The 22,674-nt window shown below is 42.3% G+C and overlaps 1 protein-coding gene across 1 annotated transcript; it reads right to left on the bottom strand.

The window, feature by feature from the left end:
- Window positions 1-57: 57 nt before the first annotated feature.
- On the bottom strand, window positions 58-20,941 carry ttc38 (tetratricopeptide repeat domain 38). Its single transcript, XM_076269418.1, has 14 exons — window positions 20,866-20,941; window positions 20,429-20,506; window positions 20,244-20,325; window positions 17,742-17,913; window positions 11,637-11,810; window positions 10,071-10,146; window positions 9,317-9,436; window positions 8,600-8,659; window positions 8,053-8,091; window positions 6,759-6,840; window positions 6,258-6,423; window positions 3,922-4,081; window positions 2,152-2,225; window positions 58-550 (listed from the first exon to the last, which is right to left on the bottom strand). Exons 1-14 carry the CDS (start codon window positions 20,893-20,895, stop codon window positions 463-465), a joined length of 1,401 nt encoding a protein of 466 aa, XP_076125533.1. The 5' UTR covers window positions 20,896-20,941; the 3' UTR covers window positions 58-462.
- Window positions 20,942-22,674: the final 1,733 nt, after the last annotated feature.

The following is a 22,674-nucleotide window of genomic DNA, read 5'->3' as shown; positions in this document are numbered from 1 at the left end:
AAGTCCAGAGTAAAAACACTAGAACACACTACAGACCAAACACTCAGACTACAAAAGTGCTAGTTATTATTTATTAAACATTTGTGAATATTTGACAATATTGTATATTGAAACTTTTTCACACATAGATTTTATTTGTCATTGATGTTCATTTGGTAATAAAATATGCTCAGCTAAAAAAAGAAGTCTCTCTGTGTCCTTCAATCACTTTTTTGAGGGACCTCTAATAAAATCCATGAAATATGTGAATTACACATTACAGTATCTCCATCTAATTATCACCTCACTACAAGGTGAGAAAGATGGTGTGAAGTTTTAGAGATGAGGTTTACATGAAGCTACAGCTTACATCAGACGTGCTGCTTAGGCTATAAGCATTATGACCTAAGTCATGAAAGTTGTCAAAAAGATTTTTGTTTACGAAATGTGAGATGCCTCAATTTCACAGTTTGGCTTCATCAGTTAAACATGCAGGGCAGAGAACTTCTCCATCATGCGGTCAGTAAGGGGAGAGTTCGGCCGTAAGGCATTCCGCTCCACCAGTAGGGACCTATATGGAGAATTATGGATGTTATTAATATCATATAATGAGCACAAATCAAAAATCAGTACTCATCACTAACATGTAGTTTATGGTTATCTAAATGCCAACCCCACACCTAGCTGATAGTCTATAGAGGCTGCTTTAATGCAAGAAATTACAATGTCTGTTTGCACAAACTCTTTCTTGTTTACTGTAGCAACCAGCACGAGCTGGGATGACAGCAGGTGGTTGTTGAGAGACCTATAAATAATGAGTACAAAACACAACCACTTAAACTAGACACAGTGGCAAAGTAAACATTTGAAGCTCTTATTTCATGAAACTCCCGTAGCAGTGCCCCAAGGGGCAGATAACTCTTGTATTAACCGCACCCGTGTATTAACCACAGTCCCCAATAGCCCAGTGAATCAGAATCATATTGTGCTTTAATCAGAAAGGAGAATAAAGAAAGAAATGCATTCCCATGTATAGCCCTCCCCCGTGTATTAACCGCATAGCTGAACACATTTAGCAAGATCTATGTATAAACCTCAGCTAATAGGCAAGAAATTAAGGTAATAAAGACAAGTAAACGGCAAGTTACTAGCCAATCAACAGATGGAAATTGTAACCTCTACATGAATTGATATCAGAAGTAATGAAGAGCAACACTGGATTAAATTAAATATTTCCAAATTAACTGGTGTTATTTTTATTTTAGTTAAATTTTGTTATGCCTTTATGAACTCAAAGCAAGTACCGCACGAAGGAAACCAAGGTTTTATTTTAGTTCCACGTGTAGTTCAGAATAAGTATCTGACTTCAGAAATTTCCTACATGCATCTCAAACATTACATAGGAGAAATGTCTTGGAAATTAATTTGATGTATAAGATCCAGCCCGGTCACGGACATATATTGCTCAACTGCTATCTACTTTTAAAGGCCCCCTAAAGAGTTTTTTTACATTAAAATAACGTTTCCAAAGTCATTTCGATGGCATATGAACTCTTAACAGGGCACATAGCACTTCTGCCGCACTCTGAGCAGGTCTTTTTGCTTGCAAAAGTTTGGTGTTCGGGTAGGATCATTGCTTTTTCTACACACTGCTGTCGGTGTATAACCTCTATATTATATCGGAGTTATGTTCATACTTTGTTGCAAAAGACGCATACTTAGCTTTGTTTATTATTGTGCTTCTCAACTGTAGGGAGACCATGTTTTGGCTACTGGCAAAGTCCTTTTAGGCAAGTCCCCCCACTCTGTGGCCATCTTACCATGCACTTTGGGCAATTCTCGGGCATCTATTTTCCTATTCGAGTGAATGGGGAGGCATACAGGAAGGGGCGGGATATGTATAGACTACTGCCATATATTGGCATTACAAACTAACCACATGCATTTCTATGGAGGATTATTTGAGTGCTGTGTCTTCTCATTAGAAAGTCTCTGCTACTGGTAGCAGAATGACTTCACTCATACCTGGCATACTTCTGATGGTGTTAAGAACTAACCCCATGCATTTCTATGGAGGATTCTTTGTGTGTGTGTGTGTGTGTGTTTGTGTGTGTGTGTGTGTGTGTGTGTGTTTGTGTGTGTGTGTGCGTAGCAGAATGATTTCACTCTTACCTGGCATACTTCTGATGGTGTTTGTCCTGAGATTTGATGGCAGCATGCAGGAGCAGCAGGTTGAATACATCTCTCTGCAAGTACAAACATTAGAACGAATGAGTGTGTGTGTGTGTGTGTGTGTGTGTGTGCACGAACAAGTACAAACATTAGAGCAAATTAGTGCATGATCAGAGAGAGAGAGTGTGCATGATCAGAGAGAGTGAGTGTGTGTGAGTGTGTGTGTGTGTGTGTGGGTGGGTGTGTCTGTGTGTGTATATATGTGATATTGATTTGTATGATATTAATGTTTTATGTTTTCTTGACCTCATTCTAAAAGCCTGTCTCTCTGATGGCTGTGGCCAAGGTCTCAGCTCATCTGTCTCCAAAGCGGCACTGTGCAAACTAGTTCACAGGACCACATTTGGAGTCGTGCTAATTAAGCAAAGAAAAAAACAGCTGTTACTGCTTCATTTACTGCTTCATTCTGTCCAGACATTCAAAGACGCAATGAGGACTGAAGTGAAGGCAACCTTCCCCACAGTCTGTTTGACCCTCAAGCGCTAATGTCTGAATATATGAATCACTTTATAAGCACCAGTCTCCAAGGATAGATGAAAAACAGTTAGAGAGAAAAGAGGCTCTACTTATGTGCACATCAACACTCATTATCTGGTGAGTGCAAAGTTTGAAATGTTTTTCGGTCTATCTGCTAATGCTTTCTACATGTACTCATTTTGCAGAAAATTTCACAGAGTGACTTAGATATACATAATTCTTATCAGTATGTGTGATTCCTGGGTACTGAACCCATGGTTAAAGTCTGCACCTATAAAAAAATGAATACACACACACCTGACAAAACCTGAGTCCCTGAATCCCAAAACAATGAAACCCTACAACAGTACAACTTCAAACTGAACAGTCAGACACGTACAGTAGTTGGACACATTAGGTGGTTAGATCATAAATTCTGGAACCAGCCCATGACTGGCTATGTGATTGGGTCAGTTCTGCCCTCTGCGTTAGTTGTTAATCAAAGATCCTTGATTCAACCCTCTCTGTGTTAAGGGTGCTGTGTAATGACACTGGGGAGTAGTTGCTTGTATGTCTGCAACTCTAAGTGCTCCTTGCCACTGTTAGGCAATTACACTCTCAGCTACACTGCCATAATTACACCTTACAGTTTACATGCAGAATTTTTGTTCAGTTTCTGCCTTGCCTGCCCTCCATTGTTTTCGCTCTCCAGATACTCACACAATTCCCCCATACACTCTAGGCACTTCCTGTCATCAAGGATTTTTGACAGGAAAGCACTCAGTACAGAGTGTCTCCCAGACATGACCTGAATGCTGCAATGCCAAAGGACGCATATCAGTAGCAATCTCAGAGAGCCGCAGACGCATGACATGACCAAATCCCTTTGACCATTTAAAGGAAAAAAAGAGTCTTGAATGTGACCTCTTATATTATTAATGGCTGGCCGACACAGCAGACCCTCATCAGAGGACCGCAGTGGGCGATTGGGGATGTGGAGTTGGATCATGGAATTCAAATAGCAGGGAGCAGATCCAGTAAGTGTCCTTTAGGCCAGAGCTATAGGAAGCCAATGAAGAGTAAATAGGAGAGTAGTTATATATGTCTTCTTTGGCTGATTAAAGACCAGGCGTGCTGCAGCATTTTGACACTCAATAGTCAATATATGACTGAACTACATCACAAGGCCAGTTTGGTCCTTCTGTGGCACCTGACTTGCTTCCTCTTCCTGTTCCTGATGAGTGTATTGCTCACCTGCGCATCGCTGCCCCCTATGTCACTGATGCGGTAGCGCAGCGGCTGCAGGAGCTCCACCACGCGGCCGTAGTTGCCCTGGTCGTACTCCACCAGCGCCTGGCACATGGGCAGACCCACGCCCTCCGCCAGCTGGTACTGGTGATTCTCCTCTGGGTCTCTGGGCACACATAGGGCAAGACAGAGGCGTGACGCGGGGAAAAGATTTGTTTAAAAGTAGACACATTCATGCGCACGCACGCGCGCGCGCACACACACACACACACACACACACACACACACACACACACACACACACACACACACAAACTTACAATTAGGTTGCAACCGCAAAGTGGAACTGGCCAATACTCAAATTTGCAATGTTCTTGGCTTAATAAAAGTCAGTTGACTTTTACTCTACAGTAGACCACACTTTAAATTTAATTCACAAGATAACAGGAAAGAACATTCATTTCCATGCTTAACGTCACTATTAACACATACAAAGTAGGTTACCAGAGGGTTTCAGGAGCGACAGAATGTTTTGTATGAACACTTTTCATCAGTTGTAGAACAACAGAACTTACTTTTGCATTTGTATGTGTTTGGCATGCTGATACTTGCTGACACAAGTATATACAGTATGTATATAATAATGCCACACTTGCATATGTTTGGACAGCCGCAATTATCTGCAGACATTTGTTTTTAAACCTGGCAGCTACTATGAATTACGGAAAACGTCTTCTTTGAATGTGAGGCTAGGCAGTGACACATAGGCTGTTAGTTCCCAAGTACTGAAAACCTTTGTCTGCCTTGACAGCAAAGGCAATTTGCCTTTTGGAACAGAAGTGACACTGTCTGATGATGGAGGGGAGAATGATATACTCCCTGACGTACATCCTCTCTACTGTCACGTTAGACTAATGAATTTCCTTAAAAGAGAAATAAAAATAAAACTGCAGGGATATTTGTTTTTGTTCCAGGGACAGGTAAGACGACATCGCATAAATCTAAGCCATGATTCATATCAGGCATTTTTAAGGAATGCTATATCTCTTTCTTGTAATAAATATGTCTCAGATTCACACCACAATGTGGCAAGAGTCAAATCTAGAAAAATGTTATCACTGTAATGTGGTGCTTTAGTGGCACTTTATAACTGGAGATCCCAAGTTTATAGAGAGGCCTAAACTCAATACAAACAACGTGCTTCCAACAGCCACAACACACATCCCCAGATGCAGTAAATGGATCTACAGTACACAACAGAATGTGAATGACATAGTCTGTGTGTCTGCTAGATGCTGCACCCTAAAAGCAGAAGTGTATCTCTGAGAAAGTGGACAACTGCTGGCACTCTAGAGGGTCTCACTGGGGGAATACACACTCCTGTTACGCAATACTACGGCATGACCCTCTCGGAGCGTGCTTTAAGTTCTTTCCAGTGTTCATGACCCACTTAAGAGTCCCACAAAGTCCCGGAAGATTTACCGCCAGAAAAGACTGCATGCACGCCAACATAGGATGTGTGAGTGTGTGTGTGTGTGTGTGTTTGTTTGTTTGTTTATGTATGTGAGGGTGTATGTTATTTTGCATAAATGTATGAATGCATGTCTGCCCTTAAGCATATTTGCATACACAAAATAAAACTTTCCAGAACTTAAGTCTTCCAACTGCATAATTCTTTCTATGGGTTTTGTATAATAACCTATACTGAACAGTATAGGAGGGCTCAGGTAGAATGTAGTAGTAGAAGTTCACATACATGCATGTACACTACCGGTCAAAAGTTTGGGGTCACTTAGGGCAGCAGTTTTCAGATTACATTATGTGCTTACATAATTGCAAAAGGGTTCTCCAATGTTTTCTCAGTTAGTCTTTTAAAATTATATTAGATTAGTAAACAGAATGTGCCTTTGGAAAATTGGATGAATGGTGAATGAATGATATTGCATTAAAGATCAGCCATTTCTTTCTACAACAGTCAAGAACCCTTTTGCAATAATGTAAGCACATAATGTAATCAGAAAACTGCTGCCCTGATTAAAAAATAATAATGCATCTGATCTCAGCTGGTATTCTGTCTATAATGGAGTGGAATGGAAATTTCCAAGTGACCCCAAACTCTTGACCGGTAGTGTATGTCATGTGGTGTAGGTGTGAGTGCAAGCTCTTTTGTGAGCTTGCAGAAAAGTGTGCAGAGAGGGGGTTTGTGTGTGTGTGTGTGTGTGTGTGTGTGTGCGCGCACGCGTGTGCGTGTGTGTGCGTATGTGTGCGTATGTGTGTGTATTTGTGTGTGTGCGCGTGTGTGTGCGTCTGTGTGTGTGCGTATTTTTGTGTTTGTGTCTCACCGAGCTCTCTCCCTCAAGCTGTCCAGTAGACGGTGGGTGCAGTCAATGGCGCCGCCCCCCAGTGACACCATAAGGAAGTGCAGGTCATTAAAAAGTAGAGTATGATCCTCACTGTGAGGCTCAACCACCTGCAGCATCTCACGGTAGCGATCCTTCACACTTACACCTGAAATCACACACACACACACACACACACGCAAGACCACACACTTTATAACCTTAGATTTCTAAATTGAGTGTGTGTGTGTGTGCAAGCAAGAGAGAGAGAGAGAGAGAGAGAGAGAGAGAGAGAAAGAGCAAAACACACACACTTATACTTTTTTCAGTATTGTGTGTGTGTGTGATCTCACCCTCCATCTCCAGCCTGTAGAGAAGAGAGCAGGCATCCACTGTGTCTTATACTTTTTTCAGTATTGTGTGTGTGTGTGTGTGTGTGTGTGTGTGTGTGTGTGTGTGTGTGTGTGTGTGTGTGTGTGTGTGTGTGTGTGTGTGTGATCTCACCCTCCATCTCCAGCCTGTAGAGAAGAGAGCAGGCGTCCACTGTGTCCAACATGGCACCTGTGGACACACACCGCCGGGACACCTGAGGAAACAAGCACACACACTGGGTTCCAAAACCACTCACAGACACACACACAATGGGTTCCAAAACCACTCACAGACACACACACTGGGTTCCAAAACCACTCACAGACACACACACTGGGTTCCAAAACCACTCACACAGACGCCCTGTCTGTCCCAAATTACTCTCACTCAAAAGCTCAGGAAAAGCTCTCGGCAAAGTTTTATTTACAGCTATAACTAGTACAAAGTACAAACTAGTATACATTTCTTTTTTACAATATTGATGAATGAGTTTTATTTCTCAATGAATAGGAATCGAGGGCAAATATGTCATTTTAAAAAGGAACATTTTCTGCAAGGCTAATTCTGAGTACCGTATAATACATCATTTTTCTGATCTTTTCAACTACTCTTGTAAAATAATATGTTGCTTGAAGTCTTTGAACCTTGAATTTGGAAAAGAACTTTGCCAGAAATACACTGTGCTATCCCTCCTCTCTTTAGAGAACCATCAGAGGACTTAAAAGGCAGTCGTATCACTGCGCCTTAAAAGGCCCAGAGAGTTCCCACTGTTCAGAAGCAGGAGATCTTTCAACCCTCTCACTGGTGCTGCAAAGCTTTGAGCCAACACATCCTGATTGGGAACGGCCCGCATGTCAATCAAGGGTTACGTATGCACCTCTGAGTGCTTGTAATCCACATGCTTCCATACTTCAATTTCAAGATAAACTTAATTCAAGGCCATATTGCCATATTTTAGTCCCATTAAAGAAAGTCGGCCATGTCATGCATCCCCCCCCCCCCCCACCTCTTTTATCACTCAAAGGGGGACATGCTGTAAAGGAACAAGACAATAACTTCCTCTTGGGGAACAAAATTCAGAAGTCATGTTGCGAATACTGCATTTTCGTCTGTAACAGAAAAAAAGCCCTGCAACAACACCCCTGCCACCCCACAACCCCCCCCCACCCACCCACACACACACACAAGAGGGAGGAAATGTGTGTGTGTGTGTGTGTGTGTGTGTGTGTGTGTGTGTGTGTGTGCGCGCGCGCGTGTGTGTGTGTGTGTGTCGATCACATGACCGCTTTTACACTTCCGTTCTTCCCTGGAGTGCGTCTATGGCAAGCGGCAAATGCATCTTTCGTTTTTTTGCTTTGAGATTACAGCAAGTGTTATCTGCCGTCGGCATAATGTTGCATCACGGGCTGGCAGCGAGAGCACTGACCTGGCTGTCGTAGATCTTCAGGGCCGCCTCGTACTCCCCCTGCAGAGCCAACAACAGGGAACAGAACATCCTCAGGCAAAATAATGCGCCCCTTTAAATAATTCAGAAGAGAGACAGAAACAATGGAGAGATGGAGAAAAGGCTGGAGGAGAGAGAAATGGCAGCCAGTGAGCGGGAGAGTGTGGGAAATAGGCTTTCTAAGTGGGAACAGGGAGCAGGAGGGAGAGTGTGGGAAATAGGCTTTCTAAGTGGGAACAGTATGGAGTGCTGAGAGCAAGCAGATGAGCTACTCAAGAAATGAATAATTCCTGAAGTGCGCTGTTTTGAACAAGCTGGGAGATGAAGTGGTTGTGGTTATCTGCTGTGAGCAAACACACAAACATGTATTGGTGAGAACATGTGCATGCACATGCACACACGCACGCAAACAAAGACAGACAGACAGACAGACCGACCCACACAGGGGCACACCTACGCACATCGGCATAGACAGGCATAGCCACAACCCTACACACACACACACACATACAGTGCTTGTTTTACTCACCTTTTCAATGTGATAAAGCGCCCAGTGCCAGTAGTTATGGCAGGCAAGCATGTCACATCCCTGGGGAGAGAGACAATCAGATAGAATATTCAGCTATTTATCCGCTTGTCTGAGAAAGACCGAATGAATAATCTAGCAGCACTGGTCTATGGAGACTTTCACAGAGCATAATATCAGGGGACAGAATTGGATCAAAACCTCCCACTACAAAACAAAAACACTTACTCTCAAAGCTGATGTAAACATGTTGAGCTCAAGTGTCTAGACATGATGACATTGATTTAGTGGTTTTGTTCTTTTATGTCCCCACAGAAAAAGAGACATTTTGCTTTTTTTTTTTTTTTACAAAAATAACATGAGCCCGGTTAGTCTTTCACTAGCTTAGTGTTTTGTTGTACAATAAATAATAAGTCCTCCAAGAGACACCCACGCGTCTCTGATCAAGCCCTCAATGAAGTTCTGAACTCCGGGCCTTTGGCATATTCTCTAAGATTGCACTGTATTACACTGCCTTGCATTGTATTCAACCACACACAGATATACGCACATATGTATGCACACACACACAGCGACATACGCATGCCCACACGCACGCGCGCGCGCACACACACATTTGTGCGAATGAACTGCCATTAAATTAAATTACATTGTGTGCAGAGCGATCTATTATGTAAGAGCAAGAGTCTGGCATTCCTCACCACCCTGTTGACCACTGACCTCCCAGTCCTTCTCCGTGGACTGCATGAAGTTGAGCCCCTTGTCCACCTCGGCTTTCATCTCATGGACGTGGGCCACAGAATGGACACACCAGGCGTCGTCCGGTGCCAAGGCCAGCCCCTGCAAAAGGCCAACGGCACAGCACGTCAGAATAGCTGAGAGCGGACCCGGCCGTGGCGCGAATGGCTGGGGCACCTGCACCGTACGCCGGCGACCCGGGTTCGATTCCCGCCCCGTGGTCCTTTCCGGATCCTACCCCCGACTCTCTCTCCCACTCGCTTCCTGTCATTCTCCACTGTCCTGTCTCATTAAAGGCATAAAAAGGCCAAAAAAATACTGCTGGATCGAGCGCTACACACAGCACACACATGGAGCACTTTACGCTGCGCTACGCTAACTAAGAGCAAGGTCTGAATCCTCAGACACTCACTTACTCACTCACTCCACTAACACCACTACGGAGAAGCCCATCAGGGCTACAGCATTACAGTACTAATTATATTAATCCACTTCTACTTTATACACTCATCTATATTCATAAACCGATATATTTCAGCTTCATGTCCATTTGTATTAACTCTGACAACTGACTGGAATAATGCAACTGGAATAAAATTAAGTTAACGTGTTTAATGTCCTAATCTCTTTTGTAATAGAATGTGTTAATCACAATATCATACATTCATTCACTTATTCATCTATATATCTCCACCTTGGTTGAGTTAAGGGGAAACATTAAGAGGCAGAGTCTTACTTCTTTGGCCACTTTCTCAGCCTGCTCGTAGAAGTGAGTTTCAAGAAGACCAAAGGAGTAGAGGCCCTTCAGGTAGCTGGGGAAGAAAGGTTGGAGGAAAGAAATCAGTTCACTGGTGGCAACATGCCAATACTGAACAGAGCCACGAGAGTGAGGGAGAGAGAGAGAGACAGAGAGAGAGAGAGAAAGAGAAAGAGAGAGGTTTGACCTGACAGGTAGAGTATACACACATAGTCCTTGATTGATTGGTAGGCAAACATCAAACAAAAAACTATACTATATTGAGGCTCTGCTCCACCATGACATCGACCTGTGAAACTTTCCATATAGCTGTTTTTATCGGAAAGATGGCAAACGGAGGTAAATAACATGCATCCGATACAAAAACGGGCCTCTCACTCGCTTTCATTTTTTAGACAGTTTAGCCATCATCTACAAGTTCATTTTGATGGTATATGCTCATGTGAAAGAATAACCTGGGTGAACCCAGACAAACCTGTTAGCAAATTTGAATTGGCTCTGCAGGTCGGTTTGGAAAAGATCCCATTGACGTCTGTTTCCAAATCCATGGGGCGGGCTTTATATGATGACAGATAGAGCAGTGCATTCAACCCGACTAATAGATGTGCAGATGGCGACAGGGTGAAGCAGATTTGGAATTGAGTAAACAACTGCATTTAAAACCTTTGTTTACAAGAAAGATGTGTTTGCTGCACTTCTGTAACGATTTAGTAAGAGTTTAATGCACCCATTTAAGTTTAATTTCACTGCTGGTTACACCCCTGGAAGTCTTAAATAGGAAATTTGGAAATGGGCATCAATCCTTTCCAGACGCACATTCAAATTTGCTAACAATTTGTTTGTCTGGGTTCACCCAGGTTAGTGAAAGATGGACAGACAGACCAATCGATACCATCTTGGATATGTACAAGGATACAAGGAAGTTTATTGTCACATGCATATAGTTACTGGGAGTAAGAAATGCAGTGAAATTATGTCTGGTGTCAGCCTATTTGTGCATTTATGGGAGGGGGGGGGTAAAAAGTGCAGTAGAAGAGGGGTTTAGTATATTAAGTGGCAAGGGCTGCATAAGAAAGGTGGGGGAGGATTGGGGGGGGGGGGGGGGCACCAACAAGGAGCACCCAAGAGCAACAGGGGCAAGGAGCAACCATGATGTACCGTGATGTTCAGGCTTCGGTGCAGCACAGCCCGTGAAAATGTCAAAGAAAAACTTAAAAGCACAACCATGTGCCATGTCATAATAGCCATTTAACTATACTGCCAAAGCACACCATTTATTAGTACAAACTTGGCTCCCTTTGGTGCAAAGTGTTTACACACCTTTTAGGTTCTCTCTAGTTTTACACCAAAACCCCTTACTCCATTACAAAAGCACTTTAATTAGTTTTACACCAAAACCCCTTACTCCATTACAAATCACTTTCATAACAGGCCATGCAGCCTAGAATGCTTTAAATGAAATAAAAAAAAAAACTTTGTTAACATCTTTACATATAATCAAGTAAAGGAGAAAAACAACGACAACTAAACTACACTATTGCTTACCTGGACAGGGGTGTGTGGGGTTTGTAATAGGGCAACACTCTGGCCACGGAGTCCCTCATCTGGATCTGGTAACCCAGGTAGAAGAAGCCATCATGGGCAAACTTGAGAGCCAGCATGTCTGTGGGGTGTTCCACCAGAATCTCTTCCCACACGTCACAGGCTTTAGACAGAGCTCTGCAACACAGGCACATCGGAAATAATGACCAAAAGTCAGTTGTATACAGCAAAGATGTTAAATGTTAAGTTGCTATTGGTTGGGGACTTCCAACAGTGGCTGATCAACAACCAAGCCAAATGAATACTAGACAGCATGAGGCAGGACACAACAGCAAATTACAATGGGCTAAAGTCAGCCGTAACGCCCGCTACAGGCTGTGCCCGGGATCCGTAAAGGCACTTATTCATGCGATGACCACAGCCAATCACACAACAGGGTGTAAGGTACAATTATAAGCAATGGATCGGATCTATAAGACAATACTAACAGAAATGCATTCTTTTTTTTATGAAAAAGTAATAATAACAGACCTCTATTCAACCACATTGTAAAATTAAAAGTTATTAATACATTGATGTACAGCTGTAAAATGACATTATTTCCATCATATTTTGTACAGTAAATGTATGAATATGCTACAAAAGTGGAACTTTATAGACATCAGTTTTGAAAAAAAAAACTTTCGGCACAATAAAACCAATTCTGCCCTTAATCAGTCACCTGTATGGGACAAAGGAACTGTATCTATCTAATGGCTCACAGAGTGGATGAGAATACTGTAACAGGCATACACATCAGTGCAATTTCCAAATGAAAACTACTTAAGCTAGTGCTGTTTGCATTATGTATGACATTTTTTCTAGACTGCTTTGGCACTAAATTCATAGCAAACTGTGCCTAAAGCCAGAGTATAAACATTTCGCTATCTCACATTTTCTAGCTCTGCCAGTGGGATTGCTGTTTGTATATTCTATTTTTGTTGAGAGAGGAATCTGACATTAACCCAAGGGCATTCAATGAATAACATTTGTGATTATTGGTATCTAACAAAAACAATGTAATGGTATTTCAGCAGAAACATTTGCCCTTTTGTACAGCTGAGAAATGACACAAGCCTGGTAAGAAACAACAAATCAATATGATGACACGGTGGTTGTGAAATCCATGGACTGATCCGTAGATGAAGTCCACATTCATTATCTCACTGGGTGAGGCATGAAATCAAAGAACACAACCAAATCTTTAAATGTTCTAAGAATAACAAAAACAACCATCATAATTAGGCCCATTGACTCATTCTAATATTCCATGACCTTGACCTTTGAAGTGTTGGTTTAAGAAGGGGTTAATTATCTCACAGTAGGTGAACTCATATGCCTCATTAATGATGATGCTACGGCAGAAATCTGGAGAACTAACAAGTAGTCTGTGAGTTTTTAAAGATTTTTTTCTAAATAAATGTCTCCTAGGTTGTTGTTATGCTCGGAGCAAAAGGCACAGTACCAAAAGGCCCGTTGTTGTGCCATCATAATGCACTGCCATAATCTGTGGTCCATTGCAAAGATTAGGCAAGTTATTGCAGAAATTGATTTTGGAACCACAAACCAAAATGATACAAGCATCGTCATGCTGACATAAGCTTCTATTACACTGAACAGCAATTTGATTCCCTTTCAGAGTCAGGGAGCAGCAGCTCAATATGAACAGAGCTGACATGAGAAATCAAATATTCAATACGAAGACCAATGCCATTGTGTAGTGGCAAATGATTATCACAAATACCCACCCACGCCTCTGTTTATGCCTCAGCATTCATGCCTATCGCTCGCATCTAGCTTATTTGTTTGCACACATTATTTGTCGCCTGTACAGTTAACTAATGAAGGAATTAGTGTCAATTTGGCATACACAGGCCTACCAGAAGAAGAGGTCTGAGAAGGCCGCTGAACTAATGGACCGATAAGTGACTATACGAATGATCTGGCACTCCGTGGCAGTAGCTGAAGTGGGTCAGTTTGAAGCAGACCAGATAAGCTGACCTGGATCTGAGCAGTGCTCCTACTCCGGCTCCTCTCTCCCCAACGCCTCGGCTAATGAAACGGCGCTCTGTCCATTAGGGCTCTGACTGGCCCTGAGCCAGCACAGCTGTTTCACTCATTTAATGCTTCAGTGGCCTGCAAAGGATGACGAAGCCCAGGAGGTGGTTGGAGGGGAGTGGGGAGAGGAGGGGAGGAGATCGGAGGGGAGCAGAGGAGAGGAGAGGAGAGGGGAGGGAGGGAGGGATGGGAGGAGAGGGGAGGGGAAGAGAGGAGAGGGAAGGAGAGGCTGAGGTCCTCCAGACAAGTCTGCATAAATTACTCCAATCCTGCTCGCACAGGCCTAGGCATTGGTGGTGGTTAGTGATGTTCCCCCTCCACTTTAAAGCACTTTGGGTGCCTTGAAAAGCGCTATATAAATGCAATGTGTTGTCTTTGTTGTTGTTGTTAGGCCTGATTCTGCCACTTTTCTGAAATACAATGTCTGGATAACAAGTTTTGGGAATAGCCACTTCACTGGACTGCTACTGTGCGGTACCAGTTACCAGAGGTGAAAAGTAACGAAATACATTTACTCACGTTACTGTATTGAGTAGTTTTTCTGTGTATTTTGTATTTTTTAAGTAGTTTATAAAATCGGTATTTTAAATTTTACTTGATTACATTTTGAGTGAAGTATTGTACTTCAAAAATCCCATCCATTACTTGAGTAAAAAAAAAGTTAAGACTAACGAAAACGGAAAGGGAGAGAGAAAAAATCGCGCCCTAAACCACTAGCCTAGTGATAATGATCAGCATGTAGGCTACAACAGGACATGAATCAACCTGGCGCCATGCAGTCTTTCTGAAAGTGATGGAGATGGAGCTGGATCATGAGATGCATCAGATTACATGTGTATGTATTTTCCGCTATTTCAATGGGTTGTCTCAGTTCGTTATAGCACTAATGATTGCGGAGATATATGAGCAAACACCATGGGATTTCGTGTTTTGACGTTTGTGCTCACCTTTCTTTGGAAAGAAGTTTATTAGCAGTTGTTTCCCCTTATTTTAATATCTCTCTTTTTCCTGTTTTGGCCTTTGTTTTTGGTAACCTGACTTGGCTTTCTTGGAGAAAGACATTGCACCAGCAGCACAACAATTAGCGGTCTACTAGGCCTACTAGCGATGCTCAACTAAATAAACAAAAGATAGACTATCTTATGAATCGTGCAGGCGGACTAAACCATTTAGCTCTTTAGCAAGGGAGAGTGAGAGTGACCTTAGACAGTTTTCACTATGTTGTATACAAAATCCAGTCAGTCAAACATTAAATTTCGTCTGACATTCATTTTGGCATTTAATTTGGAATTTAAAATATTCAGGTAAAATAAATATATGGTGGAAATAAGTATTGAACGCTTACTGTAAATGTTTTTTAGCCTACACTTCCAGTGAGTCTATTCAAAATTTTCACCACACATTTTATTAACACACATAAAAAAAATCCAAACATAAGAGTTATGTGTAATAAAGTGGAATGACACAGGAAAAAAGTACTGAACGTGCCTACTGAAATTTCTTCAATACTTTGTGGAAAAGCCTTTGTTTGTAATGACAGCTTCAAGACATTTCCTGTATGACAAAACTTATTAGTCGCAGGTGTGATTTTGGCCCATTGTTCTAAACAGATTTCAGGGGTCCCTCTTGTGAATCCTGATCTTTAGTTACTTTCAGAACTGTTTAATTGAATTTAATTGAATTGGCTGCCTTCAAGTCTTTCTGGAGCTTTCTCTGAGTGATCCTTGGCTCTTGGAATTGACTATCCTTCAGACTCCCTGGTCAGAAATATTGCGAGGAGATCCTGTGCATGGCCGGTTGATGATGCAGTGATGTTCCTTCCAAATGCATCTGTAAGTTTCATTGATATGTTTTGCAACAATAAGGTTGCAAAGGTCTGCAAAGGCTTTTTTGCTTTTATCCATCATGAAATGTTTCTTGTGTGACACCTTGGTAATGAAAAACCTTTTTATAGCCCATCAATATATAGGCTACTAACCAAGCTTATATTAATTTGCACAGATAGAAAGGATAACTACCGGTACTCTCTAACTACTTACAGATTCCAGCTCGTTCCCTTTCCTTGCCTTAATGCTTTTTCTTAACGTGTTCAATACTTTTTCCCTGTGTTATTCCACTTCATTACACATGACTCTACTTATAAGTATAAGTACTGTATACTCTTTTGATCCCGTGAGGGAAATTTGGTCTCTGCATTTATCCCAAACCGTGAATTAGTGAAACACACTCAGCACACAGTGAACACACAGTGAGGTGAAGCACACACTAATCCCCGCGCAGTGAGCGCTCAGGGAGCAGTGAGGGGTTAGGTGCCTTGCTCAAGGGCACTTCAGCCACTTCCTACTGGTCGGGGTTCGAACCGGCAACCCTCCGGTTGCAAGTCCAAAACGCTAACCAGTAGGCCACGGCTGCCCCAACTTATGGAGTTGTTTGGATTTTTTATGTGTGGATTACCTGAGTTATTACTAATGCCTGGTGAAAATGTTGTGCCCCCCGTATTCCACTTTTCAAGGGCCCTCTCCTCCATTGGGGCCCTATGCTTCCCACTTCCCCCCCCAGTTCGACGCCCTTTAATCTGCTGAACCTTCTGCTCATTTCCAAATATAAAAAAACTCTCTGCAACTCAACATTGGCGTGCCTGCCTCAGCTGCCTGTGAGGGGCTTTTCAGTTGTGCTGGATTACTGTTCACTGCAAAGCGACCCAAAGATGAGTGCAACTAACTTTGAAAATCAACTACTGCTCAAACTTAAAGGATAACTCCGGTGATTTTACACTATCTCCATTTCTCAACGTCACCGAGTACTGTCTGTATGAACAAAACTGAAACAATCGGTTTTACCTAGCTCGATTTGCTGCAGCTACAGCGTTACACGCTGGGAGCATGAACATGGCTGCCTTAGCTGCTGGCTGCAGCAACTCGAGCTAGGACCAAAGTCCTTTTAGGCAAGTACCTCCACTCGGCGGCCATGACACCAATCTTGCTTCAGCGGTGAGATCACAACAGATGATTGGCATGATGTCTTCATAGCACACCACATGATTGGCTCAATGTATTCACAACACACCACATGATTGGCTCAATGTCGACGTTTTGCCGCGGAAGGGTTGTGATATGTGTAGACAACTGCCATACGTTACAAACTAACCCCATGCATTACTATGGAGGATATTTTGAGTGCTGTATCTCCTCATTAGAAAGTCTCTGGTAAAACTGGTTGTTCTGGTACCCCCGCCCCCAAAAAAAAAAAAAAGTAACTAAGTAACTTTTAATTAAAGTACATTTTAAATGAACTACTTTTTACTTTTACTTGAGTACATTTTCAGATCGGTATTTTAACTTGTACTTGAGTAATATTTCATCAAAGTATTGGTACTTTTACTTAAGTACAATATTTTCGTACTTTTTCCACCTCTGCCAGTTACATGCTTTGGCAGAAGAAATGTAAGACATGAACTTAGTCTCTGTATCTATTGTCCACTCTACTTTGTTGCCGAGGCTACAGGTTATATCTGCAATGTCTTCATCTTTACTGTTTGTTTTGTGTTCTTAGGTTCTCATGTCCTGTTTCATTATGTTCATCTATTAGTGATGCAACCTTGTAATACATATATTAATTAATTGGGGGCAGCCGTGGCCTACTGGTTAGCGCTTCGGACTTGTAACCGGAGGGTTACTGGTTCAAACCCCGACCAGTAGGCACGGCTGAAGTGCCCTTGAGCAAGGCACCTAACCCCTCACTGCTCCCCGAGCGCCACTGTTGTTGCAGGCAGCTCACTGCGCCGGGATTAGTGTGTGCTTCACCTCACTGTGTGTTCACTGTGTGCTGAGTGTGTTTCACTAATTCACGGACTGGGATAAATGCAGAGACCAAATTCCCCTCACGGGATCAAAAGAGTATATATACTTATACTTAAATAATTATAAATAATATTTGCTGACCGTATTTATCTGTTTAACCCAATCTCCCTCTCCAGTTGAAGCTATCTGCTATCTGTGACTCCGTTCTTACCCTCTGGAGAACAGCTCCATGGCCCGAACATGCTGTCTCTCTCGGGGTGTGATTTCCTGGGTCTTGGCCAGTTCCACTGTCCGTCTTACGGCACTGGCCAGACGCTCATTTCGCTCCACCGACGACGCCGTGCCAACCAATTCCAGGCCTGTGCCGATCACGTGACCCATCACTTCAAGGGAAGCAGACATCACATTGGTTATCTTAAGGGTTGTCTTACCTGAAGTCCCTTTCATGAGCACAGCACTGTAAAAGTAAGTGGTCCGTTCTAAATTACAATGACACAGTGCTTACTCTTTCAGTCAACTTCAGAGAAGGCCAAAACACAAGACACCTACGCCACTACAACTTCATTTTGGACCCCATGGACACAGTAACAGTGTTGAAAATGTGAACACTTCCATCCCTGCTCTTTAACCAGAAAGCTGGTGAATAAATTATTCAAAATATATTGAAATATTCAGGTGATAATATTCACTGTGGCTGTTATTTACTTCAGAAATCAGCAAAGCAGCTGCTGAATTGCGAAACTGTAGCTATGAAATGGACATGTGACACATGATCGAAACAAATATGCTTTGGTCAGTTAGCCTGCAGTTTGTCAGTTAGCCTACAGTTAGATTCTTCAGTCTATAGGAATCAGTGGCAACCAGAAAAGGCAGGCCACAGAGGTGACGTCAAGGCCACATGATCATCATGAGGGAACACATAAGAGCTTAAGCCAGGCATCACACAGAACAACACTGCACTTTTATACACTGCAAATGCTCCAAACACCCCCCCCCCCCCCCATATATCTGGGTTAAACATTTCTATGACTTAAAGGGACACCAGGCAAGCCTGATGAGTTTCGTAGAGAAAAAGCTCCCTCGCTCGGTCTGAAGCTCTTTTCCTTTTCTTTGCGTCTTCCGTCAAGGGTTTTCGCTGCTTCTTCGCCGACGTTTGCATCTCTAGCGTTTCGTTAGCCTGCCTCTGTGCTGTAAACTGATCCTGCTTCGGTCGGCGGGTAGGATAGACCGAACTTGCAAGTGGGATATTCTTCCTACAGGCAGTAGGGGCGGGCGAGAGAGCCTTCATTCGCCCCGTAATAAGTCATTTAACCATATACCGACTTACGAAGATGATTAATTAACACAAAAACGTTGCCTGGTGTCCCTTTAATGTCTGCCTTGGGTGAGGAGTCCAAAGGCCATGTTCACACCAGGAGTGTGAGGTATATGTGTATGTATGTATTCTAATGCATACATTAATGTTGATGTGCATGTTGAACAAGGTGTGAAGTACACAAACAAATAAATAAATAAATAAATAAATATGTATAAATATTGTATACATCCAACAGGGAGCTGGTGAGTTTGAACTGACTAATGCATAGAGAAACCCGTAGGAGCTTAAGAAGGATATGCAGGGGATGTGCTTGAGGAACAGATTTGAGAAGGCATGAGGAGGCCCTACCCCCCTCCCCATCTCTCTCTCTCTCTCTCTCTCTCTCTCCCTCTCTCTCTCTCTCCCCCTCCCTCCCTCCCTCTCTCTCTCTCTCTCTCCCTCTCCCTCCCTCTCTCTCTCTCTCTTCTTATATATATATATATATATACACACACACTGTATCTCTCTCTCTCTCTCTCCCCATCTCTCTCTCTCTCTCTCTCTCTTCTTATATATATATATATATACACACACACACTGTATCTCTCTCTCTCTCTCCCCATCTCTCTCTCTCTCTTCATATATATATATATATATATATATATATATATATATATATACTGTATCTCTCTCTCTCTCTCTGGAGACTTAGTCAGAATTATGGTAAATCAGGAAACAGGCTTTATTCTTTCAATGATGTGCATCAAGGGAGAGACACAAGCTCCACCAGGACTACTCACACGTATCTCTAACGAAACAGGGGAATATCATTGACTTAAATATGTTACAAACGGACTCTGTTTGAATATGTATAGGTAAAAGGGCTGACCCTCCTACACTCTAAATGTTAATGAATACCATCAGAGTTTTGGTCACCTTTAGTTGTTCTGTATGATAATTGACTGGGATGGCCCTTAGTGGTCTACCCCCCAAACCCAATTGTCCAAACGTAAGTGTCTCTCACTCCTCACTATGCTTCCGGGCTCCAGGAGGTCTGAGTGCCAGAGCAGGAACAATGAGAATTGCGCACAGGAATTATTCTGATTCACAATTCTTTCAGGAGGCCCTACCTCTCTCTGTTTGTCTCTTGCTTCAGCAATTTTGTTGTCTTATACCTAAACAGCAGATATGTCAGGTGTTTGATTGTAGTGACTTGATGTTAACATTACCACCATTATTCCCCACAATGCATACACACAATTAGTGTTTTGTGAAGCCAATATGTTGTTTTTCAGTATCAGAAGATATTGCCTAGATAAACCCAGACAACCCTGTTAGCAAATTAGAATTTGATCTGCAGTCCGTCTGGAAAGGATTCCATTGCAGCCTGTTCCCGTTTTACGACTTCTCACATACCAAAGTCTGGATCTGCAGCCTGAACCGCAGCGATGCAACCCTCGATACCGCCCAAGGTGGGATCATTGCGCCACTGAACATACTGTAAACCCATAAACATTAACACGTTAGATAACTCTGACCTGGGGTTGGGGCTGGCAGAAACGGCAAAGGTTGCCAAGATGCACCGAGCCACAGGCACATACCTGTGTAATAATAGCATCATACATTTTGCAGGCCTCATTGCTGGTGGTGGACAGAGGTAAACCCTCAGCTTTCCAAGCCTGCCAAATGCAAATGAATCTTTAGTTCAGCAACAGCATAAACCATATGGTGAGCGCACAACCATCAACGAGAACTATCATGTGTACAAAGAGAAACACTGACAATGAATAACGACAATGCAAGTTATGCAACATGTGCTTGCATGGAATCGGTAGCCAATCAGAATGAGGATGTCAACTTAATTTAGCTCACACCGTTAAGAGTTAGCGTTATACAGTCTAAGTTAGGCCTATGACATGTTTTAGTTTTTGATGCTGCCACCCAGCCTACTTCGTGATTAAAACGAGACGTAGGAATTAAACTAGCCTACAATTAAGCCTACTATATTAACCAGGAATGTTACAAACGATAGCCATACCTGACAGTCACGAAAACTTGCAGCAATCATTTTCAAATAGTCTTCCACCCGTTTCCTGCAAAGGCCACAAGTTGTAAAGACCATAAGGACCGCCTTCAAAATATTGCCAAATGTCGGGATGGAACGAAAAACCGGAGTAGAGTTTTAATAGGAAGTAGCCCAAGGAATGACTGCTTGCAAATATCGGGTTGTGGAATTAAGCATAGCCACACTGACACTACTACAAAATATTGAAAAACAAAAGTCAAAAATTTCAAGATTCCAAGTTAGCAATATCCTAGCAGCCAGCAGCATCACTTCCTGTGAGACATTAACAAATGATGCGTTTAGGCCATGCAATATCCAATCTATAGTAGCCTAAATATCAGGGACCTTCTGTGTGATTACGTTGGTTTTCCCAGTGCGGGTGTTCATGTGCTTTGAAGTTGAAATAGGTGGAAAACATGGATGTCACAACAAAGGTTAAAACATATGCTCATTAAACAACTGTATTTGCTTCAAAATAATGGTGTAAGACGCTTGTGAAAGAAGGATATGCAGCTTTCAAGTGACAAAAAACGGCAAATTCCTAAGCTCACATTATTGTTAGACATGAAAGTCCACATGGACTACAAATAAACTACAACGTGACAAGCCCACAACTGGGCAACTCTTCCCCCAGTTTCCCCACCTCTTATTTCCACATGAGCGGACTTGAACGATTATGTTTTCACTGGGATCCCTCATCCCCCATTTTTCCTTATTATTTTGACTTTATGTCTGGCTTTTTTATTTTAAAGTGGTGGAAACAAGCTTCCATAACTTTGTTATGGTACGGGGGTTAGGGTTAGGGTGGGGGGGGAATTAAAAATAACCTACTGATGATCTGGCAATTAAATAAGTAATGGCCATATGTGGGCACGTGCACAGACACACATACACACTGCCCAAGTCGGTAAAAATCATGCAAACACATTTTTTTTCTTTTGAATAACAACTGCATTTTATTGCCTTTACATACATCCAACATCTTATATGCAAATCAGCTACAGGAAGCATTTACATATCCATAAGAGGAAACCACAAATGAGCTTTTCAAAAATTAGGATTCATTTTCTTTACATATGATACATTTTTTTGCACACATGTTAATAAATATCAATAAAATCTGTCAAACATTTCACACACCATCTAAAAACTAACCATGAACTTGTGTAACGATCTCTTTCATTCACTGTTAAGTGAATTACACAGTTATCTGTTTTTATTTATTCTTTCATTTACTTACAGAAAAACCTCTGGGTGCCCATCTATACAGCAAAATGGTGACCAAGCTGACATTTACAGTTTGGCAAAAACAACATAAAAATGAAAAGGCTGTTCGTAAGCTCAGTAAAAATCTATGTGATGAAGTAACTACTTTTAACTAGTACTGAGAGAGCATTCAATTTGCTCCCAATTAGTGGCATGTGAATATGTGTTGTAAAATAAAAGAAAGGGGAAAAAATATATATAAATAATTGTTATTTTTTCTTCGAAACCAACCAAAAAAAAAATCACAAATGAAAGTGGTAAACACTAGGAAGAATAAAGATGTGAAGCAAGAACTTTCAGAAGTGTTAATTAAAAGGCATTGGACTCTCCCAAAGCTGAGAAGACAGTAAGCAAATCTCCCAGCGGCTCATGCGGACCCCTCTGCAACCCCAAGAGGGAGCCGCTCTGGCAGCTGACTCCAGATAAGAACCTGCCTTGCTCGGATGCGTTCCCAGAAAAGCGCCAACTGTGCAACCACCACGGATAAATGACCCAGGCAGGCATGATAATATTGAA

The sequence above is a fragment of the Alosa pseudoharengus genome, unplaced genomic scaffold (genome assembly GCF_046254945.1).
Source record: "Alosa pseudoharengus isolate Yale_2024_CS ecotype anadromous, Long Island Sound unplaced genomic scaffold, YU_APseudo_1.1 YU_APseudo_1.1_scf_10, whole genome shotgun sequence".
Lineage (NCBI taxonomy): Eukaryota > Metazoa > Chordata > Actinopteri > Clupeiformes > Clupeidae > Alosa > Alosa pseudoharengus.
The sequence above is the reverse complement of the archived record's forward strand: the minus strand, read 5'-3'. Positions and strand labels throughout refer to the sequence as shown.

What these genes read in the sequence shown, in the direction of transcription:
- ttc38 (XM_076269418.1), bottom strand. Translation starts at nt 20,895, where the DNA reads ATGATTGCTGCAAGTTTTCGTGACTGTCAG. An exon ending in ATGATGCTATTATTACACAG is followed by an intron (nt 20,326 to 20,428) that starts GTATGTGCCTGT and finishes ATGGGTTTACAG; the next exon opens with TATGTTCAGTGGCGCAATGA. An exon ending in CGCTTTATCACATTGAAAAG is followed by an intron (nt 8,092 to 8,599) that starts GTGAGTAAAACA and finishes TTGGCTCTGCAG; the next exon opens with GGGGAGTACGAGGCGGCCCT.